General features: G+C 52.7%; 1 protein-coding gene across 6 annotated transcripts in view; it reads left to right on the forward strand.

The window, feature by feature from the left end:
- Positions 1 to 7682: 7682 nt before the first annotated feature.
- The window catches only part of vvl (ventral veins lacking), a 40764-nt gene continuing 35017 nt past the window's right edge, over positions 7683 to 13429 (forward strand). For all 6 annotated transcript variants that reach the window (XM_076528997.1, XM_012294020.2, XM_076528998.1 and 3 more), the window contains exon 1: positions 7683 to 11311. In XM_076528997.1, coding sequence (XP_076385112.1) covers positions 8810 to 10186 — 1377 coding nt within the window. In that variant the 5' untranslated portion in view covers positions 7683 to 8809 and the 3' untranslated portion in view covers positions 10187 to 11311. The remainder of the gene's footprint in view (positions 11312 to 13429) is intronic.

Genomic DNA, 13429 nt, shown 5'->3' on the forward strand with positions numbered 1-13429 from the left:
TTTGCCTATCTCGTCTACCGAATCGGCCGCGGTTATCGATTCTTGTCTTTTCTCGGATATCGGCCACGAATTTTGCGCGGCTCCCGTTCAAAAATAATATCCTATGCTCACTCCGAACTCGTACAACTTCTACAACTGCGATATCGAGCGTATTCGTCGTATTTTCGTTCGTGCGAACTTTACCCGATCTTGCGAACCATGATAATTGTCGATGTTGCCGAATATTTTATCGCTGTTCTATTCTATGCGTATACGAACAGTTCGTTTGTCTATTTAACGAAGGAACGAGCGAAGAACAAGTAGCGAAGAACAACGAGTAGCATACTCGTAGAGGAAGAGAAAGAAAACTTCAACCCCGAAGAAGATGGAGAAGAAGACGAAGATGAAGGTGAAGAGGAAGAAGAAGAAGAAGAAGGGGAAGGTCCGTGACGCGCTCGTGATTCCCTTTAGGCTGCAGCTATACGGTGAATTCGCGATCCAGCTCGGCATCACACGCGTGCTAGCGTACGCACACACGCGTGCACGTATACGCGAGGGGGATAATAACCAATTATTTTGGAGTATATAATTAGAAAATTACGGAGTCAGCTCCGACACAACGTGCAGGGACCCGTTCGGTTTCTGTCCCTCTCTTTCCACCTTCCGACTGATTTCTCCTCGTCCTTTTTCCCTTTTCGTCCGTCCCTTTTTCTCTCCTTCGTGTGGCGTCAGAATTGAGATACAGATACCACGTAGACCCAAAGTATAGACCGTGTAAGCTCAGAGTCGCATGCGCTCGATCTTTCAGCCTTTCCTTTCGCTCTCGCTGCCATGCTTCGCCCTATCTTTATCTTTGTCCTTACACCATCAATTCCTCTTGTACATTTTGTTCTTCCCCTTCCCAGCTTGTGCCTCTTCTTTTCGTCTTCTTCTTTCTGTTCTCTTCGAATACGTGTAGGTGAGGGTGTACAAGGGGGCCGACCTTATGGCCCTGGGCTACCGGGCTTCGTACCTAAGTTGCTCTTCCTATATGGGGTGTCTCTTAGCCACACGAGAAATCCTCTTCGTAATCGCGCCGGAAAATTTTCCGAGTCTTTCGTTTCGACGATCCATATCCATTGTGCCACCGATCGCTTGCAGTTTTAACGCGAGGCGACGTAACTCGTGTTAACGGAACGCGAGCAAAGAAAACATTTAAGCGTGCAACAACGTTCGGCATCGAGACATCGTACTACAACGGCTAGGGGCTTACGATAACGCGCGGTGATAGAATTTCGTAGGTGTAGCGACACGGTGTAGCGAAACGCGTACTTCGTAGAAGGATCAAACGAAAGAATTTGAAACGCCGTGTATAGAAAAGCGGTTGGCCGCTCGGTATGCAGCTCGCGACGCGCTAAATTATTAATCTTAAATTCTTTCGCTGCCATAATTCTCGACCAGGTGATTCGTCTCGAATTAGTTCCTATTAGGTGGTTGTCGGTGTACGTGGACAGTGCACTCGCAATTTAAAGTCGACTTGTCGTCGTTGGAGGTTCCCGTGGCACGATCGTCCATCGTGAACGATCGGATCGGTTATTAGAAACGTTTCGTAACGACGCGATTCCTTGTTCGAGAGGTAATCGAGCAAAACATTGGCCAGAACCGCGAATCTTCCGTTTTTCGCTAGTAGCGTCGACTTCGATTCCGTCGCCGTCGATTCAGGAATCTAAAGGAAATTCATAAGTTATTTTTACCGCGACGAACAACAATCGTTAAGTTTATATGTTAGATATTGGCGATCTAATCGTAAGTTGCGTCGACGAAGGTTCGCGGCGAGGCAAGGTACGCAGTCGGGGCAGGAAATCGCAGGTTTCATCGACGATAGATTACACACCCGGTACAGAAGCTTCACCACCCACTCGAAAGGCAGGACCAGCCCCGGCGGATCGTGATACCCCGCGGTCAAATGCCGATAATTGCATTTTGCAGTTCGTGAATTCCTCCTTTCCTTCCTCGCCCGTGCCGTAATCGTTTCCTCCCCGGATTACTCTTCCTTTCTAGCCCGTATTTCGTTGCCGTCCACTTGTCCGTTCTTCGTCGCGTACTATTCGTACGTAGTACGCACCGAGGACACGGATTCGTTAACTTCGAAAACATGCCCGTTCGCAATTTCTTTTCTAACCGTCCTCCTCGAGAGGACAATAGAGGCAAAGGTCCGGTGATTCGGAAATTTTATGCTCGGACAGGAGGGAAGAACAAACAGCGAACGATCCAGCATCGATCGCGAAGTAACGAGAGTTAGACGGATAGTCGTAGATTAGAATCTAATCGACTTGTAGGATCTAGTCGAGTAGGTTCGACTGGCGTAACGCGATTCTCGAAACGATCGATCGATCGAAGCACGGAAGTCCGCGCGATATCGACGCGTTGCGTTACCGACAGTCTGTACCGATACTTGTAGCCGACTCGTAGCCGCGATCAGGACGTCGCGTCGCGTCGCGTCGTAAATACCTGGTCGACGTCGAGAGCACAACTTGCTCGTCCCCTCCTCTCCCTCCGCGCGCACCGTCGCACTTGCTCGTATAATGTCGCGACAAAACAGGGGGATTAATTCTTGTCCGACGAATCGCTGTTCCAAGATCGAGATCGTAGGAATAGTCGGATCGAAGTTTCTTCGACGCGGAAGGTAGAATGTTCGACGAGTAACCCTGCCCCTCGAGACTCCTCCTGGTCCGAGTTTCCATCCGAGCGAGCTTCCTATAGAGACCTTCGAGGGTAATAAACATGGAGCAAGCGGCTGTTATCGTAATAACGACTAACGATCGTCTAATTTATCGCCAGTGTATTCGCGATTAGTTATCGTGATCGTTCGCCGTACTTATTTCAGGTTACCGAGAACGTTCGACCCTATTTCAGGTTACCGAGAAGACATCGACCGATCTTCGGCTGCAATTTAAAGCGAACGCGATCGACGACCGACACCTTCTACCTGCTAGATTTAATAGCTCTTACCGATGCGCTACGATACGCTATCGTGACGAATTCGAACCGTTTCGCAGCCGTTCGCATGTACGGTAGCTCCTCGTTTTCGACGGACTTTCGTTGGAGCGAGACTCGACTATTCCGTGAAATAATTAAGAATTTCTATCGTCGGAGATAGGTAAATCGTGAAACGCGTCAGCGGCGGTAATTTTATCGAGTCGATCGATCAACGGCGAAAAATTCATGTCCGAAGAAGGATAAACATTCGAGAAGGGATGTTCCAGGCTAGAAACGTTTCATCCCCGAGAAGGGAGCAACCTCGCGAGAACACCGTACGTGGCTATCCTCTTTCGTGTACGTGCGTGACGTCAATATGTCCAGGATAATAAGATGGCCGGCGATAAAGTGGTGGGTGTAGATACAAGATAACAATCAGCTGCAGTAGCTCCTGGCAATCTCGTGATTACAGGCTTAGCCTCCAGTCTCTCGGTCTCTCTTTTGCCTCGAATCGTTCGCTCGCGTTCGCGCTCGCGCGCACGCTCCTCTCTCTGGTCTTTCCTTCTTTCTTCTTCTTTCTTCGCGGTAACTCTTCGGCCGACTTTCTCCGAAGCTTTACGATATATTTTACAAACGATATAGATGGTCTACCCACGAGAGACCAGGCATCCTTCCTTTTTCCCTGTCCAAGCTGGTCCCTGAAATCGTTTCTTCTCTCCTTCTTCCTTTCGTTTCGCTGTTGCACGTTCGCCTGTTCGATCTTCCCGATTTTCGCGCATCGAATATTACGGTTTGACGGTGCAAAACGAGAAGCTGGCGGTTCGGTTCGTTGGAACGGCGACGGTGGTAGGGCGGCTCGACTCCCTGGCGGACCTCTCGTCGGGCCCTTCGCCAGGGGTACCTCTTAATAATAATTTCGATCGGCAAATTGGCGTGGTGCATACTTCGGTTCTTCGATCGTTATCTCGCGAAACTTTCGGCCCTTCTCGTGATTCCGTTCCGTAACGGGTGCCAGAATGGTGGCAAGATTCACGGATATTCGAGGGTGTAACCTGTTATCCTCTTCCGTCGAGTATCCTGCGGAAACCGAAAGAAAAACGTCGTCTTTTTCGTCGCGCAACGATGCGGTATCTACCGTTCGTTTCGATTCGTTTGAAAATTCTGCTTTTCCGTTCGCCACGAAATGACGGTCCTCGAGAACGAAGAGCACCGTTCGAGCGAGATAGACGAGAAGGGGAATCTTGCTTCGCGTAGCCCGGTAATTGCATCGCTAGGTCGCGTCGGAGAAGTTTGTCACGGTGTAAAGTTCTTGGGAGCACGGGTTCGAATAGTTAGCGGCAGGTTCGAAGGTGTTCGTTGGACGGCGAAAGCCGGCTGCTCGATTTCAAACGCAAATTCGCGTCGGCCGCGAGTCCCGTGCGAGTTTCGCTGGTCCCCGTGAAGGATCGTGGTCGAGGAAGTTAACGCGGGACGATTCGATCCTCCGCCGCTCGGCTATAATCGAATCCCATCCCGGACAAGCTTAATCCATTCCTGGCCTAGACGGTTATGACGCTTCAACGAACGATCGAGAACCCCAGAGAGGGTCAACTAACATCGTGTTTCCGTCCGCCCGTTTCCGGCGAACCTAGTCGTGTCCGTTAACTTTGCTCGCCGCTCGTCGCCCGAAGCTTTTCCAGCGGAAAGAAACGACCGCGACGAAAACCGCGATCCTCGAGAACGAAACACGAGTTTGCCGCTGGAGATATTTCGAATTCCAGTCACGAATCTTTCACGGTAAATAAAACCATTGTCTTTTTCGCCCCACCATCGTTGACATATTTTTTTCGCGCTCCTCGCATCGCTCCACGCGCGAGCGATCGATTTCCCCTCTCGCGCAACTCGAACGAACCTTACTCGTATCTTTCGCTTATTTTTCGATACCAGATAATCAGGGGGGCGGAAAAAGTTTGCCCCGTTTTTTCGTCCGGAGATAAATCCGAAACGATATCGTGTCCGAGTAAACTTTTCGTTAAAATTAACGAAATCCGAGGAAGCTCGAACAGATACGTGGCTCGCGTTTCGTTCGAATTCGAATTAGCGACATTCGATTTTTATCGCCGTCGTAGAAACTCGTTTTCTTCGCGCCGAACCTCTCTCGTGCTCGACCGTCGATCATTCCTCCACGTAGCAGAAATTTCTTTGCTCGTCCCGAGTGGTTCGACTCGTTCTCGCGGGATGGCAGCACCGTTACCGACAAACCGGGCTCGAAACGTTCAGGAAATGTCGCGAAGGGGTTGCAGAGTAATTTTTCGATCCAACAGGGGTGTACCGGCCGCGCACTGCTGCCACCTCGCGAACGATTCCTTCGGCAACGCTTACCTTTCCCCTTCGAAAGATAGCCTTCCCTTCTATCCCTCCCTTTCGAACCTTCAGTCCCCTCTCCGTTCGCGTTTCATCCCCACTCGAACGAAACGAACGTCGCTCCTTCTCCTTTCACCGTTTCGCCCGCGTTTTTCTCCCTTTTCCGTCGCGCACCCAATCCCCTTTTTCTCTCCCACCCTTCTTTAGTCCTTCTTCCTTCCGAGCGTCCTTCGTCGAGGGAAAGCTCGACGACGCGCGTGCACGCCGCTACAGAAAAAGCTGTGGCCCGTCGTAAAAATCGTTCCGCGTATTTCGTATTAAAATATTAAAATATTAAAATATTCATTCGAAGCATAAAGTCGAGCAAATTATGTCGGTTACCGTCCTCCATTCACGCGCACGATCCTGTTATTTTTACACGCCCGTCACGACCTACGCCACGTTCCAAATCTTTCCGATCGCGAAACTTTTAGATCGCGAGAGAGCGAGCGGGGTTTTTTCTCGAGAAGGGAACGAGCAGGATCGACCGGAAGCGAAATTTCTTCGCGAAGACAACCACACGGATTATCTTTTCGCGGTCTCCGTAGATCGTGGTGCACGGAGACAAGGTGCAGTCAAGGCGCGTCCCCTAGGGTTCAGGGTTAGGAAAGAGGCGGTTAAATTATGCGAGCAAACGTTCAGGTAGCAAAGCGTTTTCACGCGGCACGTAGCGGGCCGTTGCTCGGTTTCGTTCTATTCGTCTCGTCTCCGTTTCTCCGACGCGTCGGTTTCCTTCCGTTGCTCGCGACGCGCACCAACCAACTACTTACCTCGCAACCTGTCGAGTCCTAAGCAAATACGATTCCGAAACGCGCTCGCGTTCGATCAAATTCCAAGGAATCGAATCGAGATCGCGTCTTTGCGGGGGCGGTATTCGCGTCCGATAAACTTGCCAAAGAAGCGATATAACGATGGAGCCGGTTTAAAACGGTCGCAAAAGCAGCGAAACGGACCCCTATGCCGCGCCATGTATAATGACGAACCGCGAAAATGACACAGTCGATCGTGCATAATTGGTATCGGTGAAACGGTGCGTTCGCGATTTTTAGCTTTTTTTGGGAACGTTCGACGTACCAGCGTAAACTCGAACGCGAACAATTTAAGATCTTGCAGCGTTTTTGCCCATTTAATCGTTCGAATCCCGAACAACGATATAACGCGAATATTACGTTGTTACGCTGGTTACGCGCAGTTGACACGACGTGTACGTATTGCGAGTATTAACATCGGGGATAAAAGCGATAGGAGCGCGTGCGCGATTAATCGTAGACGATTTCCTTGGGTGAACGACGGCGAGCCATGGACCGGTAGCTCGGTATTTATCGGCCACCCTCGCGGAACGTTTACGAGAGTCGGGCCGATCGAGAAAACTCGAGGGTGCCCACAGGTGCGAAGGCGCAAAGCCAGCTGGGTAGTTGAAACGGTACGACACAGGGGGATCCCCGGCACACGATGATCTAACTCGCCCCTCCCGAGGGGTGGCTGGCACGTACTGCATAATGCTGCTACCTGTGGCTCTCATTTAAATGTACTAAAGCTCGCTCGCTCGCTCGCCCGTTCGCTCGACGAGCACCGGCCCCCTCTTCCTTCCTCCGACGCGTATGCTCGCTCGTCGGACGCCCGTTGCTTCGCGCTCGACGAAACAGCCTTTTTTATTCGACCGTTCCTATTGATACGCCACCCCCTCGGGGTTTCCGACGGTCCGCTTTCCTCGCTAATTAATCGCCTCTCCGGAGAGGCGCGAGTACCTGTTGCGTACGCGGCACGCGATACGAGTAATTTTCGATTCGGTTTTTTTTCGCCCGGGTACTCGGTAACCTCGTACACTCGGTTCCGGACGTCTCGAAAGAAGGCACACTGTCGATCGCGATCGCACGGTGTGCACCTGTTGCATCGCGAATTACGCGAGTAGCTGTTCGCTAAAGTCGTGCGTTCGAAAATTAAAACCTGTTGCGTGGCACGATCGAACGCGATAAACGATCAGACGAAAGAAGGAAAAGGCGCGCGAGGAACGATTAAACGGCGACGCATCGGGATCGAACGGACGACGAGACGGTTCTGGCGGTTAGATTTCGGTGGATCGCAGGCGTTCGGAGCGAGAGCGAGCGGGCTAGTCGCGGTGCGCTGCTCGCGGTTCAGGTGAGTCTAGGAATCGCGAGAAGGGAGAGGAGCGAGCAGGGGCAAGAGCAGTGGCGCCTGGGGTGCGTAGGCTGCCTCGGAGGCGCGGTCGGTCCAGGTTCCGCCCGACGGTGACGTACGTCGACGGCCACCTTGCGAGCGGGACCAATCGGAGCTCGAACGGGAAGATTCGGTGGGGATGTGCAGGACGGTGGCGCGCATGACTCGGTTCCACCGAGCGCTCCGGGAGCCTCGGGAACCTCGAGCGAGCTGCGAGGCGAGGCAGTCAGTCGCTCTCAGCTACGACATGCATAACGCATGAGAGAGCCCGAGCGAGATCTTTTCGAATCGTTCGTTGTTGTCGTCGTCGTCGTCGTCGTCGCCGCCGCCGTCATCGTCGTCGTCGTCGTCGTCGACGTCTTTCCTCCTTGCTCCCGCGTACGTACACTCGTACGGGAGACACCGCGAGGAAAACACGCGCGCGCGCATATCCACAGTTCCGCGCTCGCATCGCGAATCGGTCTCGTTTCGCGAGATCGTTGTCACCGTCGTCGTCGTCGTCGTCGTGGTCGTCGTCGTCGTCGTCGTCGTGGTCATCGTCGGGTGTCCGAATCCCTCGGTGTCCAGTCGGGAGACTCTCCCGACCCAACGGACCGTGAGTGTCACCGCGACTCGCGACAGTTACCCTTCTAGCTCGCGATCGCGATCGCGCCACAACGATGAGTGATTCTTCGACGCGCGAGTGATTCGCTCCCTTGGAGTACCAGCAGCCGTCGAGCAGCCGAGGTGTGCCGTTCTCGTGTGTCAGTTCGACGAACGAGATCCTCCTCGGAGGAGGAATCGGAAGCTGTCGCGAACAAAATCGTTTCGAGTGTTTGCACCGAAAGGAACGGACAAGGAAGACGGCATCGCGAGATACGAACTATGGACGTGTCGTTTGCGAGAGCGACGATGTCTCTTGATCGGAATTTGGTGCGTTCTCGCGAAAGATGGACTGTTGTGGTGTATAACGTGTAATCGGTGTTCGTTCGCCGCAAAACGATACGAACTGTTTTCCAGTTTCCGCTCGTCGGATCGGAAGAGAAACGTACGAGAAAGGAGAGCACGAAGATACGGAGACGAAAGAAGGAACCGAACGTAGAGGAGGAGCAGGGTGCCCTGACGGGGCAGCCCTAAGGGCCCACGAACGCCGAGTTGTCTCGGGAAACCCTGTTAGGGAATAGAGAAGAACGAGAGAGATAACGCATCGGTGAAGGTGGAAAGAACGAAATAGAAAAAAGAAAGAGAAAGAGAGAAAGAGAGAGAAAGAGAACGAGCGAGAAAAAGAAAAAGACAACAGGGTTCGGGCGAACCTCTGTACGAGGGGAAGTAGATGGCCGCTACCACGTACATGCCGATTAGTAGCGCAGTGTCGTCCGAGCTGGATGGTGGTTCGGGTACCGCGATCGGGATGAACATCGCCGTGGGTGGCTACTCCTCGGGCTCGCCTCGCAGCGCCGCCGACGCCGGGGAGATGAAGTACATAACGACGCCTCAGCATCATCATCACCATCATCATCATCACCAGGTGACGTCGTCGCCATCGCCGAACGGGTTGTCGCACCCGTCGGCCAACCTCTCGTCGGCGAACCCCTGGGTGAGCCTGCAACCGAGCAGCGACCACTGGGCGGCCTCGATGGGCATGCACCATACCAGCCATCATCCGCACCATCATCCGCACCAGGCGAACGCCGGGCTGGACGTGAAGCCGCTCGCGGCCGCGGCCGCGGCGACGGCTGCAGCGGCCGCGGCGGCGGCCAACGACCAGTCGATGCATCCGCACCGCGGAGGTCCTCACCAATCTCCGGGAATGGGCTCGCCGCATTCCTGGCACGCGCCCGTCGTCCCGTCGGCTCACTATAATCCGAGCGGTGGCGCGGCCTCGCCCACCACCCTTCAACAGTATCATGCCGCGATGAACGGCATGCTGCACCCGCATCCCCATCAACATCATCCGCAGTTGCACAACCACCAGACCGGGTTGCATCCGAATCTGAGGGATCCCGGCTCGCCGGTCGGCCACTCGTTGCACCCTGGCCACGCGCACGACAGGGATCACAGCGCCGGCGAAGAGGACACGCCGACCTCCGACGATCTCGAGGCGTTCGCCAAGCAGTTCAAGCAACGGCGCATCAAGCTGGGATTCACCCAGGCGGACGTCGGTCTCGCGCTCGGTACTCTCTACGGCAACGTCTTCTCGCAGACGACGATATGCAGGTTCGAGGCTCTTCAGTTGAGCTTCAAGAACATGTGCAAGTTGAAGCCGCTGCTGCAGAAGTGGCTCGAGGAGGCGGACTCGACGACCGGCTCGCCGACGAGCATCGACAAGATCGCCGCGCAGGGCAGGAAACGAAAGAAGCGGACCTCGATCGAGGTATCGGTCAAGGGCGCCCTCGAGCAACATTTTCACAAACAGCCGAAACCCTCCGCCCAGGAGATCACCACGTTGGCGGATAGCCTGCAGCTGGAGAAAGAGGTGGTCAGGGTGTGGTTCTGTAACCGGCGGCAAAAGGAGAAGAGGATGACGCCGCCGAACACGCTCGGCGAGGGTATCATGGAGGGTATGCCGCCCGGACATCAGGGACAGGCAGGCCTTCACCAGGGTTACCATCCGCAGGATCACCTCCACGGCTCGCCCATGGGCCACAGCCACAGTCCACCGATGCTCAGTCCTCAGAGCATCACGGCTCACTCGTTGACGGCTCACTAGCGTTCGCCCGGGCCTCCCCCGTTGGGCCTGTCGATAACTTCTCAAAACTCGGTCAACAACCCGACTTCCTCGCCGCCGGAGACGCTCCCTCCGTTCTATCATCACTACCTTCAGGCGCGCACCGGCAGCTACTCCGCCACTTCGTAGCCACTTTCTAGTGTCTGCGAATCAGCCGTACCATGCTGTCTCGCGTGCTCGGGCTCCTAGTCCGTGTCCGCGACGAGGTTCAACGGGGATTCACGAGGCCGACAATCCGGTCCAACGGGGAGGCTTGCTTCGCGCGATCCAACGATCGCGCCCGCCAACAACACCCTCGACAAAGCCGAACGCATCGTAGGTCGACGCATACGAGAAAAACGCTCGCCGTCCGCGGACAAGACGTTCTGGTCGATCGAACTTTTCGCTGCCGTGTTCTCGCGCTACTCCGATTCGCCAGTGACCCGCGCGCGCGCTCGTCCGCTTCCGGCGATCCGGCCGCGCGATATTCCGGTGTCGACAGTGCGTAAATTCGTGTACGGCCAACCGAATCCGTCCGTCCATCCGCCGATTTGTTCGTTGCGTGCCGGTGACGAGAGAAAAACCAGTGCGATAGGACGTTCTGGTGCGCCGTCGACACACAGACCCGACGGACGGACGGGATGGTCGCTCGAACCAAAGCGAATAGAACCCAGCCAAAGGCGAACAGCGCAGCGGTGTGTTCGAGCGGGCTTTGTCCGAAGCAAACCCGCCGGATGATGTAACATAAGTAAATATGGACTGTAAATAATGTACTAGATAAAGCTAGTAAGTTAAGTGAGAGAAAGAGAGAGAGAGAGAGCGCGCATCGTCGTCGTTTTCTTCGTCGTTGCCTCGGCCGTCGCCGTCGCCGTCGCCTACGTCGCCGAACCGAACGGACGGATCTCGGAGTCTCGGAGTCGGAGAGGAGCCACGAACAAGGACAAATAATACGGGAATCTGGAGGGTACGGCGCGGCGCGACGAAGCGAACGACCAAAAAGACAAACAAATTCGCAATGAGGGACAAGACACGCGTTAAACGGGGAACTCGCGCGTGTCGGAAAAATGTGTGCCGAATCCTAGCGACAGCGGAAATCCCTCGCGATGAAAAACCCCTTCTGTATAAAGAGTAAGTATGTAAACATATAAATATATATATATACATATATATATACATATACATATACATATGTTTGTACGTAGGCACACACGCATGTACACACACGAAAAACATATATACATATATGTATATATATGTATATGTATATTATGCAAAGATATATATTATATATACATACAAACGAATATAAATATAAAAATATAAATGAGAAAAGTCTATGTACATGAGAGAGAAATTTATAGCGACGTCGAAAGGTTGTAGCTAATATTATAATTATTGCGATTGTTTATCGTCGTCGAGGCACCGTTCCGCGAGCAAACTATTGTAAACGACAATAGATCCGTCATTATTATTTGTCGTTGCTACGATGATTTTTATTATTAATTGCTAATTATATTATTCGTCATCCTTTATTGTCACTTATTACTATTATTCTTTATTATTGCGATTATTATTAACATTGCTATTATTAATGTTATTATCATTCTGTTGCCCGGAGGCTAATCGTGGAGCGAGAATGTTACGTTTTCCGTCGCCACCGGGTATTCGCGAACGCGCTCCTCTCTCTTCTACTTCTTCTTCTTCTTCTTCTTCGCTTTCTTTCTCTTCGTATTTTCTCCTTCCGTCGTTACGTTTCAGCCGGATTAACTTTCTTTCGCGCTTCTCGCGATCTCGTTCTCGACGTTCTCGCTCCTCGATTGGCCACGGGATTCGTATCGGCATTACGTTTTATCCGCGATCGAAATATTTGCGTTTTTCCAAGAGTCGTCGACTCTTTCCTTCCGTTCCTTCGATCCACCGTAACTACGCGCCCGTTAAGAAGATGATTCGTCGAAACGGAGATCTCGATCCTCGCCTTTAAAATTGTCCGCTTTTGAAATTTCACCGGTATACGCTTTCACGGTATTTTACCGTCGCGCGAAGCAACGAAACTCGATCGTAGATCGAACGAGCACGGTTACAGGGTAAAATTCGTGTCAGGAATGTTGAAGTTGTCGCGACAAAGGGTCGCGGTCATCCCCTATATGTATTTCCCGAACTCTCCGGACAACCGGTGTTCCGTCTCCCGTCGCGTTGTCGTCCGTTGCAAACGAACCAGAGCTTTAAAAAACCGTCATCGAACTCCCATTCCATTAGGATCGTTATCCTTTCGACGACTCTACTCCAGGGGAAAATTAACGCGAGACGCTGGGCCGACGGTGGAGCGAAATTTTGGAAAATCGTCGTACGGTTACGTTCCTCAACAACGTTCCAAAGACCGCTAGTTTTCCGTCTCTGATCACGCGTTCGCGTTTAAACACGCGCCCTCGTTAGGCTCTCTAGAAGACGCTTCCCTCCAGGAACATTTCCAATAAATCCATGCTCTCGTTTCGTTTCTTCGATTCCTCGAGGCTTATCGACGAATCGCCGAATACGCGTTTTCGTCGACGTTTCCTGAAGGGATTACGCGCGTTATCCGTGTCACACGGTTTCCGCGATTATTTGCTCAACTGGTCCGACCGTCGGCGCTCTATTCGAGCCCGTGGTTTCGATCGAAACGTAGAAAAGAGAAGAGAAGAAACAAGAAAAGGCGAGAATGTTTGCGTATGGATCTGTATCGTTCGCGTTTCGCGTCGCGAGAACGAAAGGGAGAGCGAGCGGAGAAAGGAAGGCGCGCGCGATTGATAGTTTGACACCGAGAAAGAAGCTCGACGTAGCAGGGTAATTAATTTTCGTGCCGTTTCCACGAGAAAGAAGTCGTCCGAGAAACGCGGCTTATCGATTAATCGATTCCCGGCTTATCGGTTCGGTTTCCTTTTTGCTTTTTCGTTGTTTCGACGAAAGAAGAGAACGAGGAGAGCAGAGAACGAGCGGGCGCGATTCGTCGAGCGAACGAAATCGTTTAGCGTTTATCACGTTGTTTTGTTAATCGTCGCGTATCCTCTCACGGGTTCTCGCGACGAGAAACGATTCCTGACCGTGATCAATTTTTCGAAGAACCGCGACAGGATACGCGCAGGCGTTTTGTAAATATACGGAGACATTGGATGAAATCGAAGGAAATCGAAGGAAATCGAAGAGCGCGATCGATTCGACGAGAACGTATCTTACCACTTTATTTCGAGTTTCGCTCGTTGCTTCGCTTCG

The sequence above is a fragment of the Megachile rotundata genome, chromosome 2 (assembly GCF_050947335.1).
Source record: "Megachile rotundata isolate GNS110a chromosome 2, iyMegRotu1, whole genome shotgun sequence".
Lineage (NCBI taxonomy): Eukaryota > Metazoa > Arthropoda > Insecta > Hymenoptera > Megachilidae > Megachile > Megachile rotundata.